The 13,210-nt window shown below is 40.0% G+C and overlaps 2 protein-coding genes across 3 annotated transcripts in view; both read left to right on the top strand.

Moving 5' to 3' along the window:
• Window positions 1-32: 32 nt before the first annotated feature.
• LOC121304733 (ubiquitin thioesterase OTU1-like) lies at window positions 33-7,818 on the top strand. Of its 2 annotated transcripts, none has more exons than XM_041236095.1 (3): window positions 33-116; window positions 2,052-2,276; window positions 2,819-7,818. In XM_041236095.1, the coding sequence occupies exons 2-3, from the start codon at window positions 2,069-2,071 to the stop codon at window positions 3,529-3,531; spliced, it is 921 nt and encodes a 306-aa protein (XP_041092029.1). In that variant the 5' UTR covers window positions 33-116; window positions 2,052-2,068; the 3' UTR covers window positions 3,532-7,818. The 2 variants fall into 2 exon arrangements, with proteins under 2 accessions (XP_041092029.1, XP_041092028.1); XM_041236094.1 differs by lacking the exon at window positions 33-116 and adding an exon at window positions 178-398.
• A 1,251-nt stretch (window positions 7,819-9,069) lies between these two features.
• Window positions 9,070-13,210, top strand: part of LOC121304771 (specifically androgen-regulated gene protein-like) — a 9,036-nt gene continuing 4,895 nt past the window's right edge. The window contains exon 1 of the mRNA XM_041236159.1: window positions 9,070-9,252. The gene's annotated coding sequence lies outside the window, so the exon portion shown is untranslated. The remainder of the gene's footprint in view (window positions 9,253-13,210) is intronic.

Raw genomic sequence — 13,210 nt, 5'->3', positions numbered from 1 at the left:
GTCAGTTCCGGCTGCGGTCTACGTAATTTGACGCAAAGGCTACGCTGACTCTCAAAAGTCTGCGCGTTGCAAACGCAGCCATTGTCTCCGGTAGAGACGGGTTTGAGAGATTGCAGGTGAAAACGAACTTCATTTTAACCCTAAATGTAACATGTGTTAAAATAACTGGTGGCGGAGACTCGGGTTCACATTGCCAGCGTCTGTGAAATTGAGCGCTTGCATGTTTGCAGCAGAAGTGACAACAGCAGCTAAGCGGGGTGCTTTGTTGTGCGCTGTCAACTTAGTGAATATGGCTTTGCTTATCAATGTTTATTTATTTCAGTGCTGGTAATCTAAGGATTTATGATGTCGTGCACAAAACAATTGCACCTGCCTGTGTGACATGACATAATTTGAATGTGAGTTAGTCTGTTTTTGTGTATTGTTTTGTAAATGTAGTATATATTTCATTGTTAATGTACCACCGAGTACTATTCCCCTATATATTAGTGTATGTTTTGCGCGCTTCATAATTTGTCAGTTAACTGTCACCATGTTTTCAAGATTAAGTGCCGTGTTTAAAAACGTGTGAAACAATTAATATACTGTAATAATAATAATTACTAGGCAGATGTCACAACCAGTAATTTTATAGGATTGTTTACAGCCTTCAAAGCAGTTGATAGTGTCAGTAAACCATGAATACTTCTCTCTATTTCGTGGTTCGTGATGGCAGTATAATTTGTACTGGTAATAACTGAGAAACCCCAACAAGGTCTTTAGTCACTTTGATAATGATGTTCGTAATAATGTGTCATAGACCATGCGTAATAGATAGCGTTAGTTTTTTAATTTTTTTAAGCAGGGTGTATCCCACTCTGAGTAATTGTATTGTGATTATTTCGTGTAGAACGAGTTGTGGCGCTTCTGAAATGTATACCAGTTCGATTTTCTGCATCAGCTTTAAAATCAAGAGTTCTTTGTTCTCAAGTTCTAATCAGCAGATGCCTCTCTCTGTCCTGTTTCTCTATACAGGTTAAGCACTTGCTAGGATAGCTGCACCAGTATTAGTAGAATGTAAAGCAGGTTGTGTATATACAGTGCTTTCAGGTATTGGGTGGAGCAGAGGAGGTTTGCTGAAATAATAAAGCCATGCTTGGTATTTCATGTGCTGCTGTAAAGAGTAATCATGCTTAGATGTTTCCATGGTATAGTTAAATTCAGATCGTAGAGAGTCATCGTTGTTCAGATAAACAGCCTTGGTACTGGTTCACAAAATCGAGGTACTCATCGTGAATTCCTATTTTTTGGGGATTGGGTTAGTGTTAACTTTTAAATCTAGTCCAGTTCAACTGACTGGTGTAGGAACAGGAAATGTTAAAAAAAAAAAAAAAAAAAAAAAAAAAACACTCGAACTACCTAATAGATCCAAACTTGACCTGCTTACTATCAGAATATTCACACCTAACAGTGGTCAATATCATGTTAGCAGTATTTCATTACCAAGACATTTTCAGTTCTTCGTTTGCAAATCCTGTAAAGCAGAATGCAGTGTAGCTTACAGTGTTTATTTATTTTTGTAAACAAAAGCCGTCACAGTTTGTGGTGATGGCAATGCAAAACCCTTGAGTCTGTTTTTTGGGTAGTTTGTCAGTGATTGTAGAAGAGACAATGGGTCTTCGTTAATGCTAAGCTAGCCTGGGGTGGAGCCCGTTTGTCACAGGGTTTGCCTGTTGCGTGGCTCAGTTTGTATTGCTCATTTCTGAAGTTCTCTTCTTACGAAATCGCTGCTGTGGTTATAACTTTAACGTGTCTGTGTATGTTGTTCAGTTGCCGTGGCGCAGCGTAAACATTTAAATTCCCATTCTGCCATCAAAGACTGTAACTTGACTGTTAGAACCCACTGGAGGACCAATGAGAGCAGAACGTTTGTATCGCAGAGGCTAAAACAGCTCAAGCCACAGTTACGCAGACAATGTTAACCCGAAAGTCTTGAAAAACAATTGCATTTTAAAGAAAACAATTGCGTCGATTGGCGGTATCCTGATCACTTCTTTATTTTTGCCTGGTAGAATTGTGTGTGTCGAGGATGCTGCGTCTGCGTTGCAAGGCCAAGAACGGGACTCACCTCATGCAGGGGCTGACCAGCCTGTCCTGTGTCCAGGAGCTGAAGGACAAGGTGGCTGAGCTGACAGGAATCCCCTGCGAGGTGCAGAAGATCATGGCCGGCTACCCCCCATCAAGCCTGGACCTCAGCAATGGCGACGTCCATCTGCAGGACTTCCCCATCAAGTCAGGTAACCAGCTGCTGCTGCCCTAGTAAACATATGAAGCTGAGTGAAGTGCTGCCCCTTGTTTAATCCGTTACATAGCGCATCATAGAGACTAAATGGTTTGCTTAGCCCTCTCTGGTTTTCAGTTCCAATAGTAACGATTAAGTTTGCAACAATGCTAAGTACACAGTAGCCAGTCTGTATTCTGTATGAAGAAGTTACTTAAAGTTTTCTGGATTTTCAGGTGAAAATCGAGAAGAGACAACATTGTTTGCATTAGAATTGAATCAGATAATTTGGGTGATTCAATCATCCAGGCATTCCAAATTGGGGGGGGGGGGGAATAACTAAAAATAATAATTGTTCACTAAATTATTGCAAAAATATAATAATAATTTAATCATCCACAACCTTCATTGAAAGGATGTATAGTAATGCTGAAAAGAAACTTGGACAAACATGTCCACATATAAATGGCATTTCGTTTCAGTACTACTGCCTGCAGAATTAGAAAACCGCCTGCAAATTAGGTACATGTATACGCTTTTGTTGGAATTGTGTTGCAGGAGACACTTTGATCGTCGAAGAAGAGAAGAATAAACCGAAGCCCCAGCCTCCTGTAGGAGTTTTGAAGTCCAATGCCACCCCCAGCCTGCCGAAGGATTCCTCTCCTGTGCTAGCGAGGCGTGTGGTCCCCGCGGACAACTCCTGCCTCTTCACCAGCGTGTTCTTCGTGGTGGAAGGGGGTGTCTACGACCCCTCCTGTGCCCCAGAGATGCGGGGCCTGATTGCTCAGATCGTCGCCAGCGATCCCAGCTCCTACTCGGAGGCAGTGCTGGGGAAATCCAACCAGGAGTATTGCGACTGGATCAGGAGGGATGACACCTGGGGGGGTGCCATCGAGGTGTCCATCCTGTCCAAGTTCTACCAGTGTGAGATCTGTGTGGTGGACACCCAGACGGTCAGGGTGGACCGCTTTGGGGAGGATGCAGGCTTCTGCAAGAGGGTCTTGTTGATTTACAATGGGATCCACTACGACCCCCTTCAAAGGGTGGTGCCCGGTTCGGACGCACCGGCCCAGACCATCTTCTCCACCAGCGACGATGTCATCCTGGCGCAGGCTTTGGAACTGGCCGACGAGGCGAGGAGGAAGCGGCAGTTTACAGACGTCAACCGCTTCTCCCTGCACTGCATGGTGTGCCAGAAAGGCTTGGTGGGACAGGCAGAGGCCCGCGATCACGCCAAGGAGACCGGGCACACTAACTTCGGAGAAGTGTGACGCTCCCTGCCCCGGAGGCCTCTTCCTCTACCTCACAGTCCCAGCGGCACTCTGGGGTTATAATTAAGCTAAACAAAGATATTAGTCAGTGTTAAGGAAGCTAAATCCACCATGGTTACAAAGCCAGGACTGCCTCTTTAAAATATACTATTACTGTTTTTATTACTGATTGTTATTACAGTATTGGCTGGTTTCAAAGACCACAATTAGCATGAATTATGGGTTATGTTACCCAAGATAACATAAGGTTGTATGTTGTTGGTGCTAGTCAAGGTCTTTGAAACCAGACATATTGTGTTTTAAACCATGTTAGGAATTTATCACAAAAACAATGTACCTTTGCTTAGTCACTGACACTCTGATAACCTTCTGTGGTAACAAGCTCTAACTGGGAAGTTTGCCCCTGAGTTGGATTGGTGTTGGACACTTGAATGCATGTCTGCTGTAATTTATTCAGAAAAGTTTTTTTTACAAGATAGTTATAATTGCAAAATAATGGGAAGTTACCATATTGAAAACAAACTTACTGTTACAGTTTCCCTGCCATGCTTTACATTCTCTTTTCAGGGGGCATGACAATTCTGAACTGTGTGCTGAAGCATACACTTTATTACCAAGCTTACTTTAACACATGTTTCAATCACTAGACTTCAAGCATTGCAAAATGTTGCTTTTTATTGTTAGTTTTTTTTTAAAGACAGCTGCTTAGTTTGGCACCGTTTTAGTATTAATTACAATACAGTTTTGCAGCGGTAATCTGAGATCGGCACTGGTGGAGTCTGCAGTCGATGGAGTGTCCATGCTAACCTTGACTGCAGAGAGCTACACTTGCACTGTTTGCATGAGAAGCACTTGTCTTGGATAGCTAGATAACTGAGCACAACGAAAGTCAAGGCTGTCCTGTGCGTGTTCACAATATTGAATGCATGTCACCCCTGTTTAAATACCCTGTTGTGTGTGTGTGTTCCCTGACCTTGCATATTACTGCTTCTGCTTCTGCTTCCATCATTATTTACCATGGTTGCTAACTGGTTGTACAGCTGCTTCCGGATGCTGAACTTCAGAGAAGTGAGACGGTTTGAATATTGAAAATGGCTGCAAAGCTTATTTGCGATAGGGACTGATAGAGAACACATGTAACAGGATATTAAACAGGTAACATATGAAATAGTCTGACAACAGAGTCAGTGTAATAAGCCCCTTGTGTTAAGGGCACTTCACGAAAGACAAGGCCCTCTGCCGAGGGTATTAATGCTTTTACTAACCAAACAACTGTTGTTGACTGTAAAGACATGGCTTCTTGTACTGAATCACATTACGGTGCTTGAAACAAAGCTACGGTGCTGTTAGCTTTACCATGAGATAATAACAACTCAAAACTTGGACCATTTGTAAGGTTTATAAGTAGCATTATTTTAACTAGTACTGGATTTACTTGATTTTTTATTTTTTCTGTCTTGAAACAGCACATTATGGACAATGGGGTTAGAGTATTATTTTCAAAAAATGTTGCAAACCTGAACCAAACCTTTCTGCAACTGACCAGTGTAGTGCCATAGAAACATCAACTATCTAAGGTACAGAAATGTGCTTAAACATACTTTACTGCTGTGATAACATGGGTACAGGTAGAACAAGCCATATTCCCTGCAACTGCGACCAACTGCATCAAGTTCATTAATAATCCGGTCTAGTTCACTCTAATGTTTTCAGCAGCTTGTGTGGGTTGCCTGAATGCTAATCAGCCCAGCATTAAAGCAGGAGTCGTTTATACAGAAATGAATCCAGGTTCTCCCTTGCTTGCTGCGTAAGAAACCTTTTTGTCATTGCTTTGTACCGGCAGTGTGAGAAGCCGTTCGTTTACAGTACCGTGAACTAGTACAGACACAGGTGCTTTTTATTAATTTATTTATTTTTCTAAATATTTATATTTAATCTCTGATTGCTGAGGTCTGTTTTTTGTGATAGTCTGGTTTGGTTCAAGTATTGCAAATTAATTGTAAACCAACATACACACACACACACACACACACACACAGTTGTAAGTAAGTAAACTGGAATACTTCACAGGAGTTCTACAGGATTATTAACTGGTAGAACGCTAGTGTTTTGGAACCCTTGTTGATTGCTACAATCTGGAACAGGGTTGGAGAATGCAAAACAAAAACACAATGACTGTTTAGAAAACAATTCCCTTTTCCTCAGGTTAATCTGCACTTTGAGACTATGGAAGGAATCCGGTACAACACAGTGAACCTGTACTTGAAAGAAAACATTTCTAATTCAGCGTCTGGAGTAGCCTTTGTTTGATTCCTAACAAGCCTTTTTAAATATAATAATATCTAGAGGGGTCTATCTTAGCTGATTTTGTTTTAGCAATGGTAGCATAGTGAATGGATGAATTTTGCATAGAATTAAATAAAAAGTTGATGAAGTTATTCATTGTGAAGATCATATTTGCCCTCCTTTCCTGAAACTGGCACGTGAATCTTATACGCATGTATACAGTACATAACACTGCATATTGTGAACTCTGTCGTATTAAGTAGCCATAATATTTGTGGGCAAAATAAGGCTGCTGGTTTTATTATTGTTTTTAAATACTGACTTGATAACACACCCACACACATTGATTTAGTGACCTATATTGTACCAGCTTTTTTGCAACCTAGCTCTTATTGAAATCTGGAGTGAGTGTTCTCTCCCAGCCCCTAATCCAGGGGTACTCCATTCTGGATCATCAAGGTTAATGCCTTTGTTCCAGGGCAGGGGGGGGGGGGGGGGTGTGTGTCTACATTTTGAACTGGAATGATATGCAAATAGGTCAGGATCCAGGTGTGCAATGTGTCTTTGGAGCTAGATTTAGATCAGGGATCACTAGGCTGCAAGTCCACAAAGCCTGCATTTCAACACACTGCACCACGACAGAGATAGCATGCACGTGATTGAGCAGTGTGTGGTTTTAAAGGCATCTGACTTTCTCTCAGATTTTGGTACTCTTATAACTGACCAGTACTGATTCTGGTAACTCCTAGTCTTTGTTTTGTGGATTTTCTACTTGTATTGCATCAGTAAAACAAAAAAAAATAATTGCCATTTGAATAAAACACAGGCACCGCTGCAAACACACACACTCCCCAAACAATTTGGAGTACAGTGCCTTGACAGGATTAACTGAAGTCTAACTGGAAAACCTTTTTGGTATTCCTTTATTTTGGATGAGGTCCACTATAGTGGGGCACCACTGATTTGCAACAGTAAGAGGTTTTGTTGTTTACAGACAATAGTTTCTGTTTACTTTGAAAACCGGCTCAAACACTTATCAGTGAAGCATTCCACCAGCTGCTAAAAATAGCTTGTAAAAAGGTAGCGTCACCTGCTTTCAATATTACTACTATAATTACCAAGTGCTGTAAACACACATGCTGCAATTTAAGCTGTATCATACTGATTCTGCAAAACTGTATTCTTATCCGGCAGCTTTTCTTTATTTACTCTCTTAGCTCCAATGGTAACCTTCAGTTTCCAGAGTGGGTTGTTATGAATAAGCTAAAGCAATTGGTGATCTACGTGGCTTAGCCTTTAAGTTATTATAACTAAGCTGCTGCATTTTTTTAATAGGATTGCAAGGTACCGATGAAGATCTGCCACTGAATGGTTGGTTTTAGGTATAGGATTTTGACTGCTGAGTTTGTTGTTCTGTATGAAAAACAATTTCTTGCACATGTAATGTGTGTATAACTGGTGTAGCAAATATGAGAATTGAGAAAACGTGTGGTTTTAGAGTTACAGTAACAGCAGCTGGAATTTGCTAAGGTAAACCGTTTGGACATGTGGACATGCAGAAGATTAACAACATGCCGTATTTGCATGGACCAGTATCTGGGAAATACTAGGAGAAAAACACCAAACCAACCATGGGACTTTAGCACCAAGAGGCTGCAACATAGGGGCTGATTTAGTCCGCAAACACCAGGTGTTAGTTAGTGACTGGGCTGGTGCAGAAATCAATCTCATTGGCATTTACCCTGGGGAAAATACTGTACCTCTAGAACCACACTGCTGTCGTTGTCAAGGACAATCTAGCGACAGCGTTGCATGATGAGCTCAGGCGCTGTGCTGTTTGCAGAGTAAAACACTTGTATGCACGTATGTTGTGTGGAATATGTATCATGTAATTAAACTCTCAATAGCCACCCATGCCTTTAAGAATCACTGAACTCATGCCTGGTGATATTTATGATGTTAATAAAATAAGACTGAACAGTGCTGGGTAGTTTGCTTGCTTAATGCACTAAATACATAGGTGTGAATTGATGATGTGTGCATTTATTACACTAACAACAGGTAAACGTGAGGCAGGTGAGAAAAAAAAACAGGTCACCCTTGCTGGATCGCACCCTTCTTCACAAGAACACGCTCTATTCAGGGTTTGTTGTCTCAGATTAGAGGGGGTTGTGTTGGAACAGCTAAAGGGGATTTCATGGCTATCAAAGCTTATTTAATTAACGAAACAGGCTTTATATAAGAGGGGAGGTTTGGTGAGCCAGTTACTAATTGAGAACCAGTCATAGCATAAAGACACGTGTAAGGCCGCTGCATTTTAATTATAAGATGATATGAATGTCTCAAACACCTGGTTTCACAGACTCTGATTAACCCTAATCTAAGATCACCCTCTGTCACCTGAAGTAATGTAGCTCAAGATTAGTGCTAGTGTATTACCAACATATATACAATTGTTAATTATTTATACATTTTAGTTAATGAAATGATGGTATCAAGAATGTGGGCTCATTCCTGTGTCTATCATTGGAGAAAGTTAACAAGCACAAAAAGTTTTAAAAAGCTTATATGGTAATTTCCAACACTACCACAAGGGGCGCTGATACTAGCAAAGGATTTTGAGTGAAAATAGTATGTAGGGAATAATAATAAACATTATTTTACAGATTGCCGCATACTGATTCACAATAACACCCTTTACTTCTTACATTGTGCTTTTACTTTACCGCAGGGTCCTCAGTATCATTTCCTTTAAACTGTTCATTTGTTTATTGAATACACGACTTTTAATAAAGAAATATGCGGTGTGCTAATATCAGTCTATCGGCTGTGCTCATGTAAATGCATGTGTGTGCTTCTTTGTTATAGACCAGATCTGGATCAGATTCGAATCTCAACTGGACTTTTCCAGGATAAATAAAGAGTTAAACAAAAAATCTAATAAAAGGAACCGTATAATTCCATGCTCTGGGCAATCTCAAATTGACATCTATGTAAAGCAATTGATTTAAATTGACGCAAGATTATCAACTGCAGGCCGTGTGGTTTGATATGGAAACGCTGACGGGGATGTTTAAAATGCGTTGTTCTTCCCCTTTCACACAATAACAATAAAAACAGAAATATAGCTGTCTATCTGTCTATGTGCGAGGCCCCGAAGAGAAGAGTCAGGTATTCTTGTGATAGCCTGCACCTGTTCGAGTGGGCGTGGCCACAGCGGTCTCTCGGGAAGACGTGTAGAAAGACAGGCTCGAGTCAGTGGTATGCAGTATTACCTGCTCAGGTGAAACAGAGTCACATCAGAAACCGAGAAACTGACAAAGGTGTTCCACGCAAAGACGAGGGTTGCTTTTAAAGGACACCGTGTCTCGGACGTTTTGTGGAATACAGTGTACCATCAGCAGTGTCTCTGGGGCTAGCTGGAACTGCGTCCAGGTAGGTAAACAACAGACTTTTACCAGCAGAGTTTCAACAAGAGCATGAAAACATCGAAACATCGAGATTATATATATATATATATATATATATATATATATATATATATATATATATATATATATTGATATGGACCTATACTATACCACAAGTATTACCGTACTGGATATGAAAACATAAGTGTTCATAATGGCATTGTGCTCTTTGGTCACTCTAAACCCGAGAAACCCCTAAATTTGGGTTCACTTTTATTTTATTTATGTTGAAAAAACTACTTTTTTTGATGGAAAATACTTGGCTTAGCTTATTTATTATTATTATTATTATTATTATGAAAGGAAAGTAAAATAGTTATTTTATTAATATGAATAATATTAATATTTCATGAATGCTATCCACGATACTAATATCAGAGTCAAAGGCACTCCACGGAATTGCGCAGATGGTGTCATCGTTGTTATATATTTAAGAAATCATTGCGAATGATACTTGTGCAGTGGATAGCGTTTAATTATGATCTATACCCGCTTTGCTAATTAGTAAACAAAAAATAATAATTAAGGGGGTTATTTTAAAAAATCCGTGATGAAAAAAATAAATGGTACGCGATGTATTTTATTTTTTTCTAAATCCGATACGGTTGTAATACCTTGGCACAGAGTAACATTATGATAGCGGCACTTCACATTTTCCGGTTTAAGGGAAAGACATCAGTAGTGGAAATATTTCAAATGATTCCCAGTCATCCCTTTGTTATTGCCCCACATCAAAAACCCATTTTATCAAAATGTTTGCAATGTTTAGCTAATTTAGAAAAGGGAATTATTTTACAACTGTCCAAGCTGAAGATATAAACTCTTGCTGTCTGCGATGTTACTTTGCTTAACTGGTCTACCAATGCATCTGGAACAGGTACATTTTGCTAACATTGTGGATACACATTAAGGGATGGCAGTAAGACTCCCATTGCATGGCAGTTTGATCCACTCCCAGTTTTACTATGAGCTTTTTAGATAAGCACTGTCTAATCACGCTTGCAGTAAAACCTGGAATGGATGAAACAGCTATGCATCTTAATTCCATCCCTGCACGCAAAGATTGCTGTGTTTTAAAGAGCATCCAGCTGCAAAAGATATGCTGCACTTTGATACTCTGTAGGTCTTCCTTTACCTGCTAAGAACCACTGACCTAGTTCGTGCTTCTGTGAGGTTCTACCTTTTACCTTGCAACAGAACAAGAATGGAAATAAGACTCCTATTAGTTGTGCATGGTGACATTGTGGGAAGTTATAGTCTTGCTATGAGGAGTGGAACCGATATTCTAGGAAGTTGTTTATCCCTGCACACTGCAGATAACCTTTCCCCCTAATGCTGCTGTAAATAGAAATCATCCTGCTTACTGCTCTACAGCTCTAAACCTTAGTGAGCAAACACAATAGCAGTTACTTCCCAAAGCTTTTTATTGTGTTAGTGTACATGATTTGTTGTTGGGGGTTTTTTTCCCCTGAAAAACATTACGCACTTCATTCCCAGGGTTGTTCTTAAACAACTTCATCTTTCGATTCAACTTTTCTGTTCATTTACTGTACGCTCTGTTAAGCTTTAATGCATTTCTGTTCCTCATTCGAAACCACCATCAGCAATGTTGAATCTCGCTTTCTGTAATTTCATAAAGTCACTAAACTAGAATTCCCAGACTCGGCAGTGTAATATGCCTTTTCAGACTATATCTAAACACAAGCACATTTTTTTTCTTTAATTCTAGTTCGATTTCTGTTAAACCTGCCCCCTCCACTGTTCTTGTTTATTCTAAATTGAAACCACTGAACAAAAGATTTCATTATTCAAGTACATGTTGTGCGTGGTGACCATCGGGGGAAGTTATATTCCTGCCTCGCAATAATTTGGAGAATAGTTTCATATAGTCTTGCTGTCATGCAATCGGCTTGCCAGCATTTTTATATTTTAAACTTTCTATGTTATTTAAATCTCAATGCTGGGTTGTCTCTGGCTAACTAACCTGATCCATTCACTTCTGCTGGTAACATTCCAGAATTAATATGGTACTGTTCTTTTGTCTATACAGTGCTCTACTGTGCTATAGAACTGGAACTTCAGGAATGCTTCCCCAGTGCTCGGCAAGAGTTGGGCAGATTATTCTGCCATTTTAAAGCAAGACTGATCTCCTAATAGTTTTCTGCTGCTTGATAGCCTGGTTTGCAATCATGTAAAATGACAAGAACTGGAAAATATTGGGTACAAACCTTGAGGCTTTTTTAATGTCAGATATTTGTACTGAAAGATGGGACACAATACCTCCTTGTTAAATTAAGGCACACCCAGTCATTTTTCATTCAACTGGTTTCACAAAAACAATTGTCATGATTTTATGGCAAGTGTAAACACACAGTCCCGTGTACATACACATAGTCATAGTGCTGTGCCTTTTGTCCTTTTCACTGTGTCAGATGAAGTAGCTTCTAGTTACACTTGGAAAGCTTTGACTTGCTGTTGTCCTTTTGCACTTTCATGGTGTTTGTGTTTTGCGTGGTTCTTGCAGGCAACAATAGGTTATTACAGTTCTTCAAATGCTGTGATTTGCGTGTTGAGATTCTTTTGATCCCAGTTTTGGAACTCCTTTTTAGTTCAATTGATCTGTAACCCAAGCTAGATCAGTGTGTTTAACCCATTCAGTCCTGAAGGTCCTGCCTTATCTTAACACCTTATGTTAACATATACGCTGTTCACATGTAGTTCCTTTTTTAAATTAATTTTGCATTCTTCAGTGCAACAAAAATAATTCAAGACTAGAAAGGGTTAACGCATTACGAATTGGCGCCATCTATTGCAAAGGCTGAGCACTGCCCCAATACAAAAGTAAACTTGATCCTTAAAGTACTCCCTCAGTGCTGGCTCTGGCTGATCTAGCCTGGTTTATACATGTCTGACAGGAAAGCAGAATTAAAGATCCGCACCTGAACTCGGGTGAAAGCACCTTACACTACAGACAACAAGCAAGACATGAGCTATTGAAAACGCCATAAAAATAAGAGGAACAAAAAACAAAATGTAATTTGAAGATAATCTTTAATGACATGCTGCAATTCTAATGCAGTGTGTTGGGTATCAGTGAGTGATGTATGCAAAGTATACACTGCTGAATATTCTTTGTTTGTTCTGTATACCGTACATCAAAACTGTGGTGTTGCAACACTAAGATTAGATTGTGCTTGCTGACTAACAAGGTCATTTGTTTAAACGTATTAGATCCTGAACTATGATGATAGAGTGCTGCCAAAGACCCTTGTGCAGTGTTTGTTTCAGGGTGGGGTTGGTTTGTCATAGGCAGTTAAACAACTAAGGGCTGACTTCATAAAGTCATGAATTTGAACCTGTGTTTCAGAAATGTGCACAAGTGGAATTGCAGTATTTAAATGTAGCCTCAGCTTGCTAATATTCTCTGGGTGAGTTTCACACTTTGCTTTTGAGAAGGAGGCTTCCATCTTTAGAGGGTGTTGGGTACTGCGTTCACATAAAGTAAAGCCATTGCTTAATACGCGTAGGTTTCAGGAATAAGGTTATTATGATCTGAGAGCGATGGGCTAGTCTGTGGTAATGAGAGCTTGTTTTAACACGCAGAACAGCATGCCAGTGTCATAATGAGCTAAAGTGTAATTAGCATAGGCATGCTTTTCTGTCTTTACAGGAACCACAGCCTGATAATATCATGACTGGACACATGCAATACCTGGCAGCTGTTTGTAGGTTTGAGGTCATCTGGTCTAGGGCTTTCGTTCAGGTTTGTTAAAATGCAAGCCTTGTGTTGCCCTGCTTGTGCAGGAGGTAGCCAGGGAGTGAGAAAAAAAAAAAAAAAAAAAAAAACACACGCATGCAATCCAGAGATCAGCTTTCTTTTGGTGCAGTTCTTAGCTTGTGGATTGGAAACTCACACCCAGGGT

Source organism: Polyodon spathula, chromosome 39 (genome assembly GCF_017654505.1).
Source record: "Polyodon spathula isolate WHYD16114869_AA chromosome 39, ASM1765450v1, whole genome shotgun sequence".
In the NCBI taxonomy this organism is placed as follows: domain Eukaryota; kingdom Metazoa; phylum Chordata; class Actinopteri; order Acipenseriformes; family Polyodontidae; genus Polyodon; species Polyodon spathula.
This window is presented reverse-complemented; position numbering and strand designations above follow the sequence as displayed.